At 44.2% G+C, this 17,270-nt stretch overlaps 1 protein-coding gene across 1 annotated transcript in view; it reads left to right on the top strand.

The window, feature by feature from the left end:
- The window catches only part of DERA (deoxyribose-phosphate aldolase), a 154,267-nt gene that overhangs the window by 63,592 nt on the left and 73,405 nt on the right, over nucleotides 1-17,270 (top strand). The window contains exons 2-4 of the mRNA XM_066355140.1: nucleotides 6,977-7,074; nucleotides 8,206-8,353; nucleotides 10,194-10,289. Of these exons, the coding sequence (XP_066211237.1) occupies nucleotides 6,977-7,074; nucleotides 8,206-8,353; nucleotides 10,194-10,289 (342 nt within the window). The remainder of the gene's footprint in view (nucleotides 1-6,976; nucleotides 7,075-8,205; nucleotides 8,354-10,193; nucleotides 10,290-17,270) is intronic.

The raw sequence follows: 17,270 nt of genomic DNA, 5'->3' as shown, positions 1-17,270 counted from the left end.
AAAGGAGCATGGAAGAAGTGGAGGCAAAAATAGCTCCACCTCTGTGGTTCAGGGAAGGTTCACAGAGAGGGTGACATTTGAACTGAGTCTTTTCCTTAATTGAGATGTAATTGAATAATTACCACAATAAATTTAACTTTCTTCACCACACATTTATAATTTTTTTCTTGTGATGAGAACTTTTAAGTGACTTTTAAATATACAGTACAGCACTATTAACTATAGTCACCGTGCTGTACATTACATTCTTATTTATTTTGTAACTACAAGTTTGTACCTTTTGTCCCCCTTTGCCCATTTCACTGGCCCCTGCCCCCCACCTATGGCAGCCACCAATCTGTTCTATGTATCTATGAGTTCAGGGTTTCTTATTTTTTATATTTTTTTAGCTTCTACCTATAAGTGAGATCATGCAATATTTGTCTTTCTTTGAATGAATTATTTTACTTAGTATAATGCCCTTAAGGACCTTTCATATTGTTACAAATGGCAAGATTTTCTTTTCCATGGCTAATATTCCATTTCATATACAGTGGTACCTTGAGATCTGAGTTTAATTCATTCTATAACCGAGCTCGTAAGTCAGTCAATTTGAATATCAAATCTCTCCCATTTAAAATAACTGAAATAGTTTTAATCCGTTCCAGCCCTGTGAAAAATCCCCAAACCATCCTAAATCATGAAGAAAGACATGTTTTTAATTAAGAAACACACATGTATATTTTACCAATGCATAACAAAATATATGAAATAGAAGAAAAAAGTGTTATTTAGTACTGTATTCTTACCTTGGAGACAGACGAGTGCGGCTAACGAAGGTGAATGGCGGAGGAGGAGAGAGGGAGGAAGGGATGCAGGCACTGTAGACACGTAAACTAAAACTGCACTTTCTTAACACTAAATGTAAACTAAAACTGCATTTTCTTTACTTTAAGCAAAACTAAAACTGCACTTTCTTTACTTAAAATGAAACCACAAAAATTTAATTGTAAAAAATGCACTAAACCTAAGGTTAACGTTAAGTATTTTTTATTTAATTATCACCTGTTTTTGCCTTTTTGGCTGCACTTCCACTTGCAGGACTTTTGAATAAAAATCTATCCAAAGAGGTTTGCTTTTGCCTGCCTGTTAAAATGTTATGGAAATGTGACAAACAAGTGTCATTAAAAAGTGCTGAAGCACTACCTGTTGAAACTTTTTCTGGGTGTTTCTTTTCAATGAAACTTTCACTTCTCCCACATTGCCAGCGTGTAGAAATCACTTCCTCCCACTCTACCTCCTCCTCACTACTAATCTCTTGCAGAAGCTCCATATGTTGCATCATCTGTAGTTCCTTCAACTCCTCAGTTGAGAGTTCCTCCTCGTGTTCCTTGACAAGCTTGTTTATGTCACCCTCATCTACCTCCAGACCCATCGACTTTCCAAGGGACACAATCTCCTCCAATGCTTCTACCTTGGTCTCAGTCTCTGGTTCAAATTCTTTGAAGTCCCTGTCTGCAACATAAGACCATAACTTTTTCCATGCCGAGTTCAAAGTTCTTCTTGTAACCTCTTGCTATGCGAAGTCAATAATGCGTAAACATATCACGATGTTGTAGTGATCTTTCCAAAACTCTCAAATGGTTAAATTTGTATTCTCAGTCACCTCAAAGAAGTGGTGGAACAAGTGGTTTGTGTAAAGCCTTTTTTTTTTTTTTCCTGAAGCTAGAAATGGGGAGAGACAGTCAGACAGACTCCCGCATGCGCCTGACTGGGATCCCCCTGGCACGCCCACCAGGGGGCGATGCTCTGCCCCTCCGGAGCGTCGCTCTACCGCGACCAGAGCCACTCTAGTGCCTGGGGCCGAGGCCAAGGAGTCATCCCCAGCGCCTGGACCATCTTTGCTCCAATGGAGCCTGGGCTGTGGGAGGGGAAGAGAGAGACAGAGAGGAAGGAGAGGGGGAGGGGTGGAGAAGCAGATGGGCACTTCTCCTGTGTGCCCTGGCCGGGAATCGAACCTGGGACTTCTGCACACCAGGCCAACGCTCTACCACTGAGCCAACTGGCCAGGGCTTGTGTAAAGCTTTTTAAAGTTGGAAATGACCTGCCGATCCATAGGTTGCAAGATTGAAGTCGTGTTGGGTGGGAGGTAGAGGACTTTCATGAATTTGAACTCATCGAGAATGTCATCTTCAAGACCAGGTGGGTGAGCTGGAGCATTAGGATTAGTAATGCTTTCATCGGGAGTTTATTTTCTTGAAGATATTTCTTCACTGCAGGTCTAAAGATGAGATTTACGCATTTAATAAAAAATTGCCGCGTAACCCATGCCCTAGTATTGGCACGCCACATAACCTGCAGTTTTTCTTTAAGAATCTTGTGAGTCTTAAAGGCTCGAGGATTTTCAGAATGATACACTAGCAGTGGCTTTACTTTACAGTCACCACTAGCATTTGCACACAATACAAGGGTCAGATGGTCCTTCATGTGTTTATGGCCTGGCAGCTGCTTCTCCTCTGTGGAGATGAAAATCCTCTGGCGCATTTTTTTCCCAAAACAATCCTGTTTTGTCACAGTTGAACACTTGTTGGGGGATGTAGCTTCCTTTGCGATAAGCGCAGCAAAACATGCGATATACTCCTCAGCTGCCTTAACGTCAGCACTTGCAGCTTCACCATGCTTCACCACTGAGTGGATGCCAGATGTCTTCTTGAAATTTTTAAACCAGTCGTGACTTGCCTTAAACGTATCTTCTGCTGCCTCTTTTGAGGTTGATGGTTCTTTCTTCTTCAAGTCGTCATAAATAATACGTGCCTTTTCACCTATTACAGTCTCCATCACTGTATCTCCTGCCAGCTCCTTCTCTTTCACCCACACCAGCAGAAGCTTCGTCATTTCTTCATGGATATTTGTCCTTAATTGGGACAGAATTGTAGTTCCTTTTGCTGGATTTGCACTTTTGATGGCATCCTTTTGTTTAAGGATGGTACAAATTGTAGATGTATTGCGGTTGTACAGCTTTGCCAGTTCAATCACTTGTACACCACGCTCATGTTTTTCTATTACTTCTTACTTTATTTCTATCAACATCATTCTCTTCTCACCACTGTCCTTTACACTCACTTTCTTCAGCCCCATGATAGCACACAAAAAAAGTTAATCAAAAATGCAAAAATGATGCAAGAATGAGCACAGTGTATGAGATTCGACTTGATTCTGCGGGTAACACGTGAGAAAGAATGAGATGCTGGTGTTGTGCTGCCGATACTGGACCTGTGTGCCAGCACGCCAACTAGCGGCAGCTTCCTGAATCACTACTCGTATCTCAGAATTTCACTCGGATCTTGAACAAAAATACAGACCAAGTTGCAGCTTGTATCTTAAAAATATTCGTATGTTGGTCTGCTCGTATCTCAAGGTACCACTGTATATATATAAGGCATATTTTCTTTATTAACTTATTTGTCAGTGGATAGTTAGGTTGTTTCCATATCTTGGCTACTGTAAATAATGCAGTGAACATGGGGGTGCTGCTGCCTTTTTGATTTGGTGATTTTGTTTCCTTTGGCTAAAAATCCAAGTGGAATTGCTGGATCATTTGCTAGTTCTGTTTTTCAAATTTTTGAGTAAACCTTATTCTGTTTTCCATAATGCCTGCACCAATTTACATTCCCACCAACAGTTGACAAGGGTTCTCTTTCCTCCACAACCTTCCCAACACTACTTCTCATCTTTTTGATAATAACCATTCCGCCAGGTGTAAGGTGATATCATATTGTGGGGTTGGGTTTTTTTTTTTTTGTATTGTTTTTTGTTTTGTATTTTTCCAAAGTTAGAAGTGGGGAGACAGTCAGATAGACTCCTGCACGCACCCGACTAGGATCCACCTGGCATGCCCACCAGGGGGCGATGCTCTGCCCATCTGAGGTGTTGCTGTGTCTCCGCAGGAGCCACTCTAGCACCTGAGGTGGAGGCTATGGAACTGTCCTCAGTGCCTGGGCCAATTTTGCTCCAATGGAGCCTTGGTTGCAGGAGGGGAAGAGAGAGAGAGAGGAAAGAGAGGGGGAAGGGTGGAGAAGCAGATGGGTGCTTCTCCTGTGTGCCCTGACCGGGAATTGAACCTGGGACTTCCACACTCCGGGCCAACACTCTACCACTGAGCCAACTGTCCAGGGCCTCACATTGTGATTTTGATGTGTATTTCCCAAATGATTAGTGATGTTGAGCACTTTTCATGTAACTGTTGGCCATTTGTGCATCCTCTTTGTGAAAATGTCTATTCACCTCCTTGAACTGAGTCTTAGAGGTTTACTCTACAGGCAAAATAAGGAAAAGCATTGTATAAAAAGGGAACCAACAGCGTGCACAGGTCCAGAGATAGAACATAATGAAGTGTGTTAATGAACTCCCAGTACCTTGGAAAGGCAGAGTGTTCATTTGGCAGAGAGGGAGAAGATGGGGCATGAGAAGGCGAGGAAGCCAGACCGGGAAGGCTGGGATTGCCTGAGACCTCTCTCTGGCAGCAGTAGCAGTAGTTGGGGTGGGGCAGGACCACGTGGGTGGATTAAGGTTGATTGAGGCCCCGGGCACAGTAGAAAATATTGGGCCCCTTACATTAGAAAAAAAGTGTAAAGTTGGGATTTTACGGGGCCCTTCAGAATTTGGGGCCCAGGGCACATGCCCAGTGGGCCCACTGTTAAATCTGCCTTTATTTGAGGGGGAGTAGCTGTGTGGAGAAGCTTCCAGGAAGAGTCATATGAAATAAAGGGCAGCCCCTCAAAACCTGCCACACCAGCATAAGCTTTCCTCTTGATCACTGTCAACTGGTGGTGAACACTGTATTTTACCCATCTGCTTGTTTCACTCATTTTTACTATCTGCCTGAAACTGTCTCTACCATGATCCTGTTCACCATAATTGTAATTAAAAAAAAATAAAGAAAAGAAAAAAAAAGAACCCCCTACCTTTGGTTGGACGTAGGTTCTTATAGGTCTCAGATAAGTTGGGGTGAATCCAGTGTGTCTATCTGGTGTTATTGCCTTGAGCTCTACCAAGAACCAAATCCATCTTTGGGTGGGAAGAAGAGGCAGCTTTCATATGCCTGACCTTGGCCTCTCAATTCTTTGTAAAGTTGGCTCAGCAGACAAGCAGGAAAACATACAATGTCTTTGAGGAGCAGATGGATTTAAATGTTAAAAATCTGTTTGTTAAACAATTTTGGCTAACAAAATAATTTAATTAGGATAAAAAGCACCCAGACTATGTTCCTTCTTCAGTGATATTTAACTAAGAATATCATTACTAATCACTCAAATGCTAACTTGGAATTACTACACGATTAAAATTGACAGGAAGAATCAAATGGAAATAAGAATGTCTTACAGAAACTGGTTTTCTTTGAGGTTTTTCTTTGTGGTGAATGCAAATATTTCATTATTTGTATTGTTATATAGTGCAGCATGCAAGCAGCAGTTCTCCCCATCGCATTATAAATAATAATAATAATGATCATTATTATTTTATTTTTTAGCAAAAGAGAAGATTGAGAGACAGACTGATAGGAATAGACATACAGGAAGGGAGAGATGAGAAGCATCAACTCTTCATTGTGGCACCTTAGTTGTTCATTGATTGCTTCTCATATGTGCCTTGACTGGGGCACTACAGCAGATAAAATGACCCCTTGCTCAAGCCAGTGACCTTGGGCTCAAGCCAGCAACCTTGGAATTCAAGCCAGAAACCTTTGTCTCAAGCCAGTGACCATGGGGTCATGTCTATGATCCCACAGTCAAGCCAGCAACCCTGCCCCTCAGTTGGTGAGCCTGCACTCAAGTCAGCGACCTTACGGTTTCGAACCTGAGTCCTCAGCATCCTAGTTTGATGCTTTATCCACTGTGCCACCACCTAGTCAGGCTATAAATAATATAATTATTGAATTGTGACATATTTCCTAATGAGTAGCCTTTTCCACCGTAATCCTTTAAGGCTCTAAGAAGATTCTTTAACAACATGAGGTTGTTAGGTGAATATTGAAGGCAGGTTACTTCTAGAAGATAAATGAGAGGTAAAATGGGTACATGCTCAATTTACTGTGAGGCCAGCTATGTTAGAGAGTGCTGGTGGATGCAGTTGAAATACAGGCACACCAGACAGTGTGGTTGGTTTAGATACTTCAAAAAAATGAATAAGGTCCTGATTCACACTATAGGAAGTACAAGAGACAGTTTTACCACAACTCCCTCATGAACTAAATACAAGTTCCATGGTAGAGGCATATCTAAATGTTGGCTCTGTCTGGGGAACTGGCAGTGTTTACACAAAGAAAAACATTTAGGCTGGGACTGAAGATAGAGATTTCAGTCAACCAGAAGAGAATGGAAGGTGGGACGGAGGTCGGAGAGAGCGTTTCAAAACCAAAGCAACAGATAGGTGTCCCCGGGAACTTTGAGTGGCCTGTTTCTTTTCCTTTTTTAACTTCTGTTACATCAATGTTGTCATTTCTAATACATTTTGAAAAATTCTCCTTTTAGGAAGGCATGGGTTGTATCATGTCAGCATATAGTAGATATTAATCTTGTCAACAAAGGGGTAGTGCTCAAGGATTCCTTTAAGCCTCAACATTAATTCACTTAAGTACGTATTAGTCATTTGTTCTCCCAGACTGGGTGCTCACACATAAGTCTTTGCTATCAGAAGTGAGGCCTGGGTAACACGGCATTTCCGCCCACTGTTAGACATGTCTGTGTAATGAATCAGCGCAGGTTCTCCTACTTCCAAATGTACTTACCTTTACATGAAGTATGCCTTTTCACGACTGGGCTACTTTCAACAGGGTTATTTATCTGCAGTTGTGTGAAAAAGAAACATAAGCTTTAAAAGAGCTTGGATGTCATATGATAAATATTATATATCCTTTCAAGGACCGTGTGAAAAAAACTGGGTAAATATATTTAATAAAACTTTAACATTTTAAAAAGTGTTCTTCATTCCCCTTTAGACCTCAGCTGGATCTCCAAAATACAAGTGAATCAACCGGCAGTTCTAAGGCGGGCAGCGCAAATCCAGGCGCGCAGAACCGTGAAGAAAGAGTGGCAGGTAAGGGTTCTTCTCGAGCGTTCTGTTCCTGTGGTTTACAACGCCTGGCCTCTTCCCTCAAGGCCACGCTATTGAATTCTGCTCAAGATGCATCTAAATTTAAAAGATTGCAGCTGTCCATGACTTATTTTAATAATTCATATATGATGATGATGGGTTGGAGAACGATAACACATTTATCTGAACAAGTTAAAATGTTATTACTCTTGAGTGGCAAAGCTGCAATGATTTTGAGTCATCTTTATTCATGAGTGGATGAAATGGCATATTTTGTCAACACATTTATTCAGTTTCTTAGACATACCTTCTTTGGATGTCTTCTATTTTAGTTTTCAAACCATAACATCTAATCCTGGTGCGCCCACGGTTGAGGCCTTTAGGTGACCTCCTTTGACCAATGTGTTTCCTTTATCATTAATTTTCATAAATCATTTTTAAAAATTCAAAAAATGATGTTTTGTGGAGTACTTGTGGTATGCATGTCCTGCCATGGATACCAACCGAAGATATGCTAGGCATTTCGGGATTAAGAGCAATTGAGAGTTTATTTCACAAGGGAGGCAAAAAGTTGTGATTGAATCCTTTTGGGTAACGTCTCACATTTTATTCCTCCTTGGAAATATTCTGATTGACAAGTTGAAAGAAAATTCATTGAATGAATTGTAAAATAAGAATATTATTAAAAAAACAGAATTGGATTAGATTGAAACAAACAAAGAAGTTAAGGAGTCTTTTTATAATGTCTCATCCCACATCCCAGGGCTGGAGGTAAAGTGTAAGGTAGAAACGCTCTTGTTCCCGTGCTCTCTTCTATTGGGGTAGCCCTGGGGACTCCTGGTGAATGAGGTAGAGAAGTCAGATGGGGGGTGACTTGATCTACTAGGGATTTCAAATTGCAGTATCTATAGGAGAAAAATAATATAAGGCTACTCTTCCCCCCTTTTATTTTTTTCTATGTAACGTTCATGTTGGTCATTGTTGAGCAATGTTTAAATCATAACAGAATGATAAGCCTTAGAATAGTATCCATGTCAGATGTTAGCATGCATGGTTGTCTAGTGATTGTCTACTAGTTATCTAGGTTGTTAGCCTTTTTTCTTTTAACCTTATTTTTGTTTTTCTTCAAACCAGGCTGCTTGGCTCCTGAAAGCTGTTACCTTTATAGATCTTACTACACTTTCAGGTGATGATTCATATTCCAACATTCAAAGGCTCTGTTATAAAGCCAAGTATCCAATCCGGGAAGATCTCTTAAAGGCTTTAAATATGCACGATAAAGGTAATGTTGTTGTGTATAATCTCTCTGATATTTACCTCTTTACAATACTGATGATTGAATCTAAGAGGACTTAAGACAAGTTCAGCTGCTACAATGAGAGCAGCAATATAATGCATGGTAAAATTGTATAGCTAGACAAATAATTGACACGCTTCTTTTAAAAACAGCAGGGAGAGCATCTGAGTCTCATGTTTAGGTCAGTTCTTTCCATGCTGGATTAAAGTTTCTGATAGTTTCTTGATTTTTTTTTTTTTCATTTCTTCAGTTTTGGAAATTTTCTATCTAGTGACTCTAAAATACTGATTCACATTCCCTAGCCATATGTGAAAAAGCCAGTCTTATTACTTAATAATCATGTCTCATACATAAAGTATTTTCTGTGAGTAAATGAAATACTTTTGAAAGTAAAATGAAAATGGGAAATATTGCATGCTTGTGTATAACTTTTGAAAAAAGTTATATTCACTCCTCTTAGCATACATGAAAGAACTTAGAGCAACTTTAGAAAGTTATTCTAAGTATAAAACCTTAACATTTTAGAAATGGAGGAGACCTTTGAGAGTTGGTCTCCTTATTTCTAAATGAGGAAACCAAGACCTAGAAGGTGAAGTGCTCTTTCCAAGAACATGTGCCCTGTTTCCGCTGGGCTGCTTTTAGGGCCAGGTGTTTCAGTGCAGGGGTGCTTCCCAGACCCCGAGCACTGTCTGTGATGAGTGCAATGGGGACGCTGCATTGGCCCAGCTGTTTGTATTGTAGATATGTTATAGACCTAAAAAACTCTACAGCTTTTTAAAAATATTTATGATGTTTCTTTTCAGTTGGCAATAAAACGGCACCTATTAATAGCACTCAATGGTACCAACTTTGGGGGAGAGGGTATGAAAAGAGTAACAATTTTATATGAGCCTTATGTTATTATGTGGGGGGTTTTTTTGTATTTTTCTGAAGTTAGAAGTGGGGAGGCAGACTCCCGCATGCACCCAACTGGGATCCACCCAGTATGCCCACCAGGTGGTGATGCTCTGCCCACCTGGGGCATTGCTCCATTGTGGCCAGAGCCATTCTAGCGCCTGAGGCGGAGGCCATGGATCCATCCTCAGTGCCTGGGCCAACTTTGCTCCAATGGAGCCTGGGCTGCAGGAAGGGAGGAGGGAGAGATAGAGAGGAAGGAGAGGGGGAAGGGTGGAGACGCAGATGGGCACTTCTCCTGCGTTCCCTGACTGGGAATCGAACCTGGGACTTCCACATGCCAGGCCAACGCTCTAATGCTGAGCCAACCAGCCAGGACCCTATGTTATTTTGTTTTATAGAGGCTATTTGATTTTTGATTTTGGTTTATTTCTTAAAATAGGGATTCCAGATATATTTTTTACTATTTTTTATAAAAGAAGGGATAGGATTAGTTAAATGTCATTTTGCTATACTACCCTATAAGGTTCCCTTATATATTTTTTTGTTCACTGTCTGAAAACTGTACAAATCTGGATTTTGTTAATTACATGAAAGAAGATATTTTAATTGAGCCAAGACCCCCAAGTTTATTGTTTAAGAGTTTAAAAAAATGTTATGTTTGTTAACTTCAAAGTATTTGTGATACTTCAAATGTATCACAGTTGTTTTAATCTATGACTGTGACGTTGAGAAAATGATCCATGTTGTCAAGAACTGGAAGGGAATGCGGAAAATGAAAACCTCTTAATTTTTTTGCAGCATAGTAGGGGAATTATTTTTTTCTCTCATTTTGATTTCTGCCAATCTTGTGGTATAAATAATCATTAAAGGCGTAGTGTGCAGATTGAGGTTCACATACAAAAGGCTGCTGTGGCTTCTTTCTTCCTAGGCATTACGACAGCTGCCGTCTGTGTCTACCCTGCCCGCGTGTGTGACGCGGTGAAAGCGCTCAAGGCCACGGGCTGCACTATCCCGGTGGCGTCAGGTAAAGCTCGTGGGCCTTTGTTGTTATTTCCCAGTGTGTTTCCAGTTCTTCAGCTCAGACACCTCGGGTATTATATATAGTTTTATACTATGATTTTAATTAGTTTTATGTGTTGGATTGGTTGCATTTATTCTTTTAGTATTTATTGATTGCCTTCTAAGTAGCAATTAACATAAATTGATTAATTAATTCCCTAAATCAAAGAGAATTATATTAATTCCCAAGAATATAAAACTAGCCTGACCAGGCAGTGGCACAGTGAATAGAGCATCCACCTGGGATACTGAGGACCCAGGTTCAAAACCCCGAGGTCGCTGGCTTGAGCATGGGATCACATACATGACGCCATAATCACTGGCTTAAAGCCCAAGGTCATGTTATATTTGAACAGTAAGAAACAGATGTTTGCCACATAATTAAGTAATCAAATTAAGGAGTCTTTATAACAGAAGCTGGCTACAAGGGGTAGACTAGTGTTTCAAAGAACTTGCGGCCCCTCAGGGGCAAGCTTTTAAAGGCATAAACCACATCCTGGTTGAGCTATGGGGAAGGGAAAGATTCCTAGCAAAGCAAGTTACAAAGGCAGAAAAACAAGTTAGTTATTCTTGCTGACCTTTTGCAAGGTTTATCTATAGGAACAATTTGGGGAGGAATGCTAGTTATTAACGACTCCTCCGGATATTTCTATAGTCTTGCAAATAAGCTCTGAGTTCAGGGGTAGAGAATCCTTAAGAAAAACAAGTTCCAGGGTCATATTGAGTTCAAGATGGTAGTCAGAAGCTTAAATGAAGATACTTATGCTAAGAGCCTTGTTTCAGTCCCTGGCTGGAGCCCAAGGATGCTGGCTCGAGCAAGAGGTCACTGGCTTGGCTACAGCCTCTGTCAAGCCACGTATGAGAAAGCAATCAATGAATAACTAAGGTGCTGCAACTATGAGTTTATGCTTCTCATCTCTCTCCCTCCTGTCTTTCCCCCTCTCTCACCAAAAAAAAGAAAAGAAAGAAAGAAAAAAGAAAAAAAAAAATATAGAACTGCATCCCTGTTCTTAGGGAAACTTAGTTGTTTTGGAAGAACAGTCACATTAAAAAATTATAATGGCAAATATGTAGTATATTATTGTAAGGCCAGGAGCCGCCATCGTGGCCATTCACATGCAGGTTCCCATTGGATTCGGGCAGACGATAAAGAAATGGCGGAGTCAGAGGACGGGGGGCCATCCTATTTATTGGTGTCTCACCAAGACAGGCAAACCACAAAAGAAGACAAGGGAAAAGCAGAAAACCAGCTCTTCCCATGAAGGGCAAGGGATCAGGGAAGCCCCTGCAATTGTGATAGCAGGAACTGTGTGTCCAAGCTCCTGGTCTGTCCCACTTTATAGTGTAGAAAACCAAAATCCCTTAATCCAATATACAAACAAGGAAGTCTCCGATACAAAGTCACCCATCCAAGGCATAATTGGATTCCTCATGAGAGTGCACCACCCATATCATACAATCATTCAAGGGTGTGGGGAAAAGCTTAGTCCCAAAACCAAACCCCAGGCTACAACGACCTGGCCTGCTTATAGCCTGTCCCCCACACCCAATATAAGTCACAAGCGAGCAAACATATATATCACATTTACAAACTTATTTGACCAACATTCCACCCCTTTTGCTCGCTTTACAATCTAAACCACAGGCATCTTCCATGATGGTCACTGTGCAAGGAGTAGGATACATTGCATAAACAGAAATAGTACCAACTACAGCAATAGGATTAACAGATCAAAAACTATGGGCGAAATGAGAGAGCTGTCAGTGGCACCAAGAGAGGCAAATCTTTTCCCTCTGGCAGAATACAGGCCAGAGTTTTGTCTGCAGACAGCACCGTAGCTGGCACCAGAGGCCGCCCTGAGCGGGCATACCAAACCTTATTGGCCAATACACCAGCATCTGCTGGTTCTATGTGTAGTAAAATAGGGGAACTCATTATTGGCCATAAAGAAATTACAAAGGTGCCCTTCAAAATGCTGTCCCCTTGAGCACTCAAGGGATAATACACTTCTACCTTAGGTGGCCAGGTGCTGGTTGCCCAAGGAGTTAACTGGAGGTCCACCTCTAATCCCTTTCCCCATGGTGCCAACAAGGCCACCCATCTCAGATGGGGGGCCTGTACAGTCCAGGGCCAAGTCCATTGAAGCCGTTGTCCTTTAAGAAGGGCTGTTGGAGCAGGCAAGAGCACGTTGCCCTGCTGTCCGAAACCTGGCTTGAGTAAAATGTCCTTGGTGCGTATCTGCAACTGAATAGGGGCAGCTGTCCGATGCAGGAGGGCCTCTACTGGAGCTGGGCTTCCCCGTCGAGGTCGCTCATTCAAAATCCGAAGTACTGTCCATAAGCGGCGTGTCCATCCAGTAAGAGAGCCGGTGCCCCCCTCCTGTCGCAGTCCCTGCTTTAAGAGTCCATTATAACGCTCAATGATACCAGCAGCCTGGGGGTGGTAGGGAACATGGTACTTCCAGTCCACCCCCAGCTTTTGAGCCCATTGCCTCACCGTTGAACCAGTGAAGTGGGTACCATTGTCACTTTCAAGGACCAGCGGTCGCCCGTATGCAGCACTCAGGCGGTCCAGAGCCTGTATGACTGCCCTCTGGTCAGGGTTACGAGCGGGGTAAGCAGCAAGCAGCCCGGTGGCAGTATCTACACAAGTGACTGCATACTGGTACCCTTCTGACTTTGGTAAGGGTCCAATGATGTCTATCTGCCATCGTGTCAGTGGGACATGACCCCTCTGGATCTGTCCAGGTGACACCAGTGGTCTCCGAGGGTGTTCCTTGGAACATACTGCACATTGCTCACAGGCTGCAAGTACCTCTGCATAGGACACAGGCAAGATCCAAGCCTTAACCGTAGCCCACATAGTTTTCTGTCCTGCATGGAGCAGGCGCCGGTGGAGCCACTGTGCCACATCACCTGCAGGTGCAGTCTCCAACCATCGCACCCTTGCCAACGTATCTGCCTCATCATTCCCAGGATGGGCTAGAGGGGCATGCCCTGTGACATGATATACTGTCACCTGCTTCTGGTGTCCTATTTCCCATAAGTCCTGCCACATGGCCTGACCCCATAATGGACGGTGCATTACCATCCACTGGTTAATGTGCCAAGTAGCAATCCAAAGGGTCAGTCCACGATAGACAGCCCAACTGTCAGTACAGATCACCAGAGGTGAAGGTTCATTATGGGCAACTAGCCAAACAGCTCTTAATTCTGCCCATTGGCTGCTTTGGCCTGTACCCGTGTCCATCCAAATAGTCTCAGTGGCCGGATGGAAGGCGATAGCCATCCATTTGGCAGGTTGGCCCCTGCTGGAACCATCAGTATACCAGGCATCTTCGGGGATGGGCACCCGCCCCTCCTGGTAGGGACTGACCTCAGGTTCTGCCTCCTGAGCCCCAGTTGCACCTGACTCTAAAGTCGCATAGGTGACTGGACCCAAGACTTCCTGCAGTTCTGCCCTCAATGGGCTGGTGCTAAGAGCACAGCGTTGTTGCAGATAGGCACCCCACTTGGCCAGGGTAGACATTTGGGCCATACCACTACGTGGTTTAGTTGCCCAATCTCTCACCCATCCAGCTATAGAGTATGTTGTTTTGACTGTAACTGGTGTTGTGGTTGTAATACTCTCAGTTGCCAGGAGGGCAGCATACACAGCTGCCAGCTGCTTCTCTACTAATGAGTAACGAACTTCAGCACCTTTCCACAATTGGGACCACAATCCAATAGGTTGCCGTAGGCGCTCTGTCCGCTGCCACAAGCCCCATCCAAACCCCTCCGAGGTTACATGAACATCCAGCTCACAGGGCCTGGCAGGATCAAACACATTCAAGGCCTGTGCCACCTTGACAGCTCTCTTAGCAGCTGCAAATGAACCTTGCGCCTGCTCAGTCCAATCCCAGCGAACCCCCTTTCGAATAAGGTTGTACAAGGGGCGTAGTAACTGAGCCAAATGCGGTATAAATGCTCGCCAATACCCCAACAAACCTAAGAATTCCTGTAACTGTTTTACCGTAGTGGGCACGGGGTAGGCTTGAATCTTATCTATAACTGCGTCAGGGATAACTTTTGTCTTACCCGACCAGACAACTCCCAAGAATTTAACAGATAACCCAGGTCCTTGTAATTTGTTCTTGTTAACTGCCCAGCCACATGCTTTCAAATGGGATAGCAGGGTAGGGACTGCTTGCTCCAATTCTGAAAGAGAATCACTAGTTAGCATAATATCATCAATATAATGGTACATGCGGACTACCTCTGGCTGTTTCCATTTAGCCAGGTCAGCAGCCACCAGCCCATGGCACAAGGTGGGGCTATGCAAATAGCCCTGGGGTAACACTGTAAAGGTCCATTGTCTCCCTTCCCAACTGAAGGCAAATTGGTCTTGACTCTCTGCGGCTATATCAATAGAGAAAAAAGCATTGGCCAAGTCTGCCACAAAGTGGTATGTCCCCAACTCATGGCTTAGCCGATCCATCATGTTAGCTATCGAAGGAACAGCAGCGTGCAAAGGGGGAACAACTTTATTAAGTTCCCTGTAATCTACTGTCATTCTCCAGGTTCCATCTGCTTTGCGCACAGGCCATACTGGGGAGTTGTAAGGACTGTGTGCTGGCCGGATGATCCCCACCTTTTCTAGTTCAAGGATTGTCCCTGTGACTTCTTCATAACCACCTGGCAGGCGGTACTGCTTGGTGTTAGTCACACGCCGAGGGACGGGTAATTGCAAAGGGGAATGTGATGCATGTCCCCGCAATACTGCCTTCACAACCCTGATCCGCAGCCGGAACTCCCCAGCTGTAGTTTCCAACCACAGTCCTTGCAAGACATCTACCCCCAAAATATATTCAGGAATAGGAGATACATACACCTTATATGGCTTAGGAGGCAGTCTCCCTATCCCCAATGGAATAGTTATTGGCTTCACTTGAACAGTTTGGCCCCCATAACCGTCAATGGCCACTGGGGTCCCAGCAAACCGCTCTGGGTTTCCATAGAGAAGGGAACATTCTGCACCTGTATCCACCAAGGCCAACACCTGTTGTACATTGGAAGGGGACCAGTGGATAGCCAGTTCCACATGTGGCCTCCGGTCCCCGCCCATCCCCGTTAGACGGGTCCCTCGGCCTTTTTCCTATTCAAACTGGTACAGTGGGTCTTGGGAGTTCCCCTCTCCCTCGGCCGTCTCTATCATATAATCTTGTAACCGAGCTGTGCGCGCACCAAACGTTTTATTGGTAGCTGCTGGGGCCTTTCGTCTCAGTGGCTGGAACTTCTGTTCTGGTTTAAGCTGCCGCCAAAGCTCCAAAAGAATTTTATTAGACTGGCCATCCAATTTCCCCTTATCTGCTCCAGCCGCAATCAAGTCTACCCACATCTGTGTTCGGGTAACCTTTACAGGCCCGTTTCCCTTGTTAGTTGGGGGGGAAACATAGGCAGCAGCCCTCACTGCTTTATGATCCCGAGCGGCCTCCAGCTCTCCCAAATCTGCTACCATCTGTGTAACTGCATTGATGGGCTCCCCCACATAGGGGCCCAAGATAGCCACAAGTGACCCAAAAAGGGCTGACGGGGCGCTAGCAAGGACAAATTCCCTCATTTTGGCCGTAAACACTTCCTTGTCTGGCCCACGAGACCCAGGGTTGAAAACAGCATTCTTCATACCTAGTTCTCGAAGGACCTTTACTAACTCACTGTAGCACTGCCACCGACTCATTGCCCCCGGCAGTTCTCCAGCATTCTGCCAGACCATACGAATGGCAGCCATCACCCATTCTAATAGGGTATGGTCTCCTGGGTTGCCATGGCAGTTCTGAAGACGCTGCCTCAAGGAAGAGTGTGTGGTAATGGCGGCCAATTTCTCCATCTCTGTTCCGGAGAGCATGATGCCATCCACCCCTATATCCCATAATCGTAGTAACCAGGCTACCAGGGATTCAGTAGGTTTCTGCCTAAATTGTGCCCCCAACTCCATCAGCTCTGCCTGGGTATAGGGCCGGACCACAGAGTGTTCCATTACCTGGGCTGGAGGCTGTGGCTGCCCCTGAGGGACTCTTTGTTGCTGGGTTTTTACCTTCTTGGCGACAACTGGTCAGGCTCTCAGTGTGCGTATGGCAGCTTCAGCCTGAGCCTTCTCATCCTTAGAAGAGGAGTCGCAAGCGCCTGCTCCCGCTGACTCAAAGCCAATCCACCGGCACGGATGCTGCTGCTCCTTTGGTGACCGTTTAGGCTCCTGTGGCTGCTGGCTTTTGGCCAGAAGCTGAGACTCGAGCTCTTGAATCCGCAGTTGTTTCTCCAACAACTGCCGGTGAACACGTTCAACTTCCAGGGTAAACTGCAACTCGCGAACCCATAATTCCTTCTCCAGTGCTCGCTCCAATTCCAGCCTTTTCTGCCGTTCTATTTTCAATTCATACTGAAGCTTTTGACCTCGGGCAGTTTCCTCTTGAGTAAAAAACATGTAGCCCATGGCCCCTAAAAGGACAGCCATGGGGAGCCAGAGCAGCAACCAGTACTCTATCCCACCCATCAAGGGTGGTGGCTCCATACCAATCTCTGAATCCTGCCGACTACGCCAGTTGTAAGGCCAGGAGCCGCCATCGTGGCCATTCACATGCAGGTTCCCATTGGATTCGGGCAGACGATAAAGAAATGGCGGAGTCAGAGGACGGGGGGCCATCCTATTTATTGGTGTCTCACCAAGACAGGCAAACCACAAAAGAAGACAAGGGAAAAGCAGAAAACCAGCTCTTCCCATGAAGGGCAAGGGATCAGGGAAGCCCCTGCAATTGTGATAGCAGGAACTGTGTGTCCAAGCTCCTGGTCTGTCCCACTTTATAGTGTAGAAAACCAAAATCCCTTAATCCAATATACAAACAAGGAAGTCTCTGATACAAAGTCACCCATCCAAGGCATAATTGGATTCCTCATGAGAGTGCACCACCCA

Source organism: Saccopteryx leptura, chromosome 1, assembly GCF_036850995.1.
Source record: "Saccopteryx leptura isolate mSacLep1 chromosome 1, mSacLep1_pri_phased_curated, whole genome shotgun sequence".
NCBI classification, from domain to species: domain Eukaryota; kingdom Metazoa; phylum Chordata; class Mammalia; order Chiroptera; family Emballonuridae; genus Saccopteryx; species Saccopteryx leptura.
This window is presented reverse-complemented; position numbering and strand designations above follow the sequence as displayed.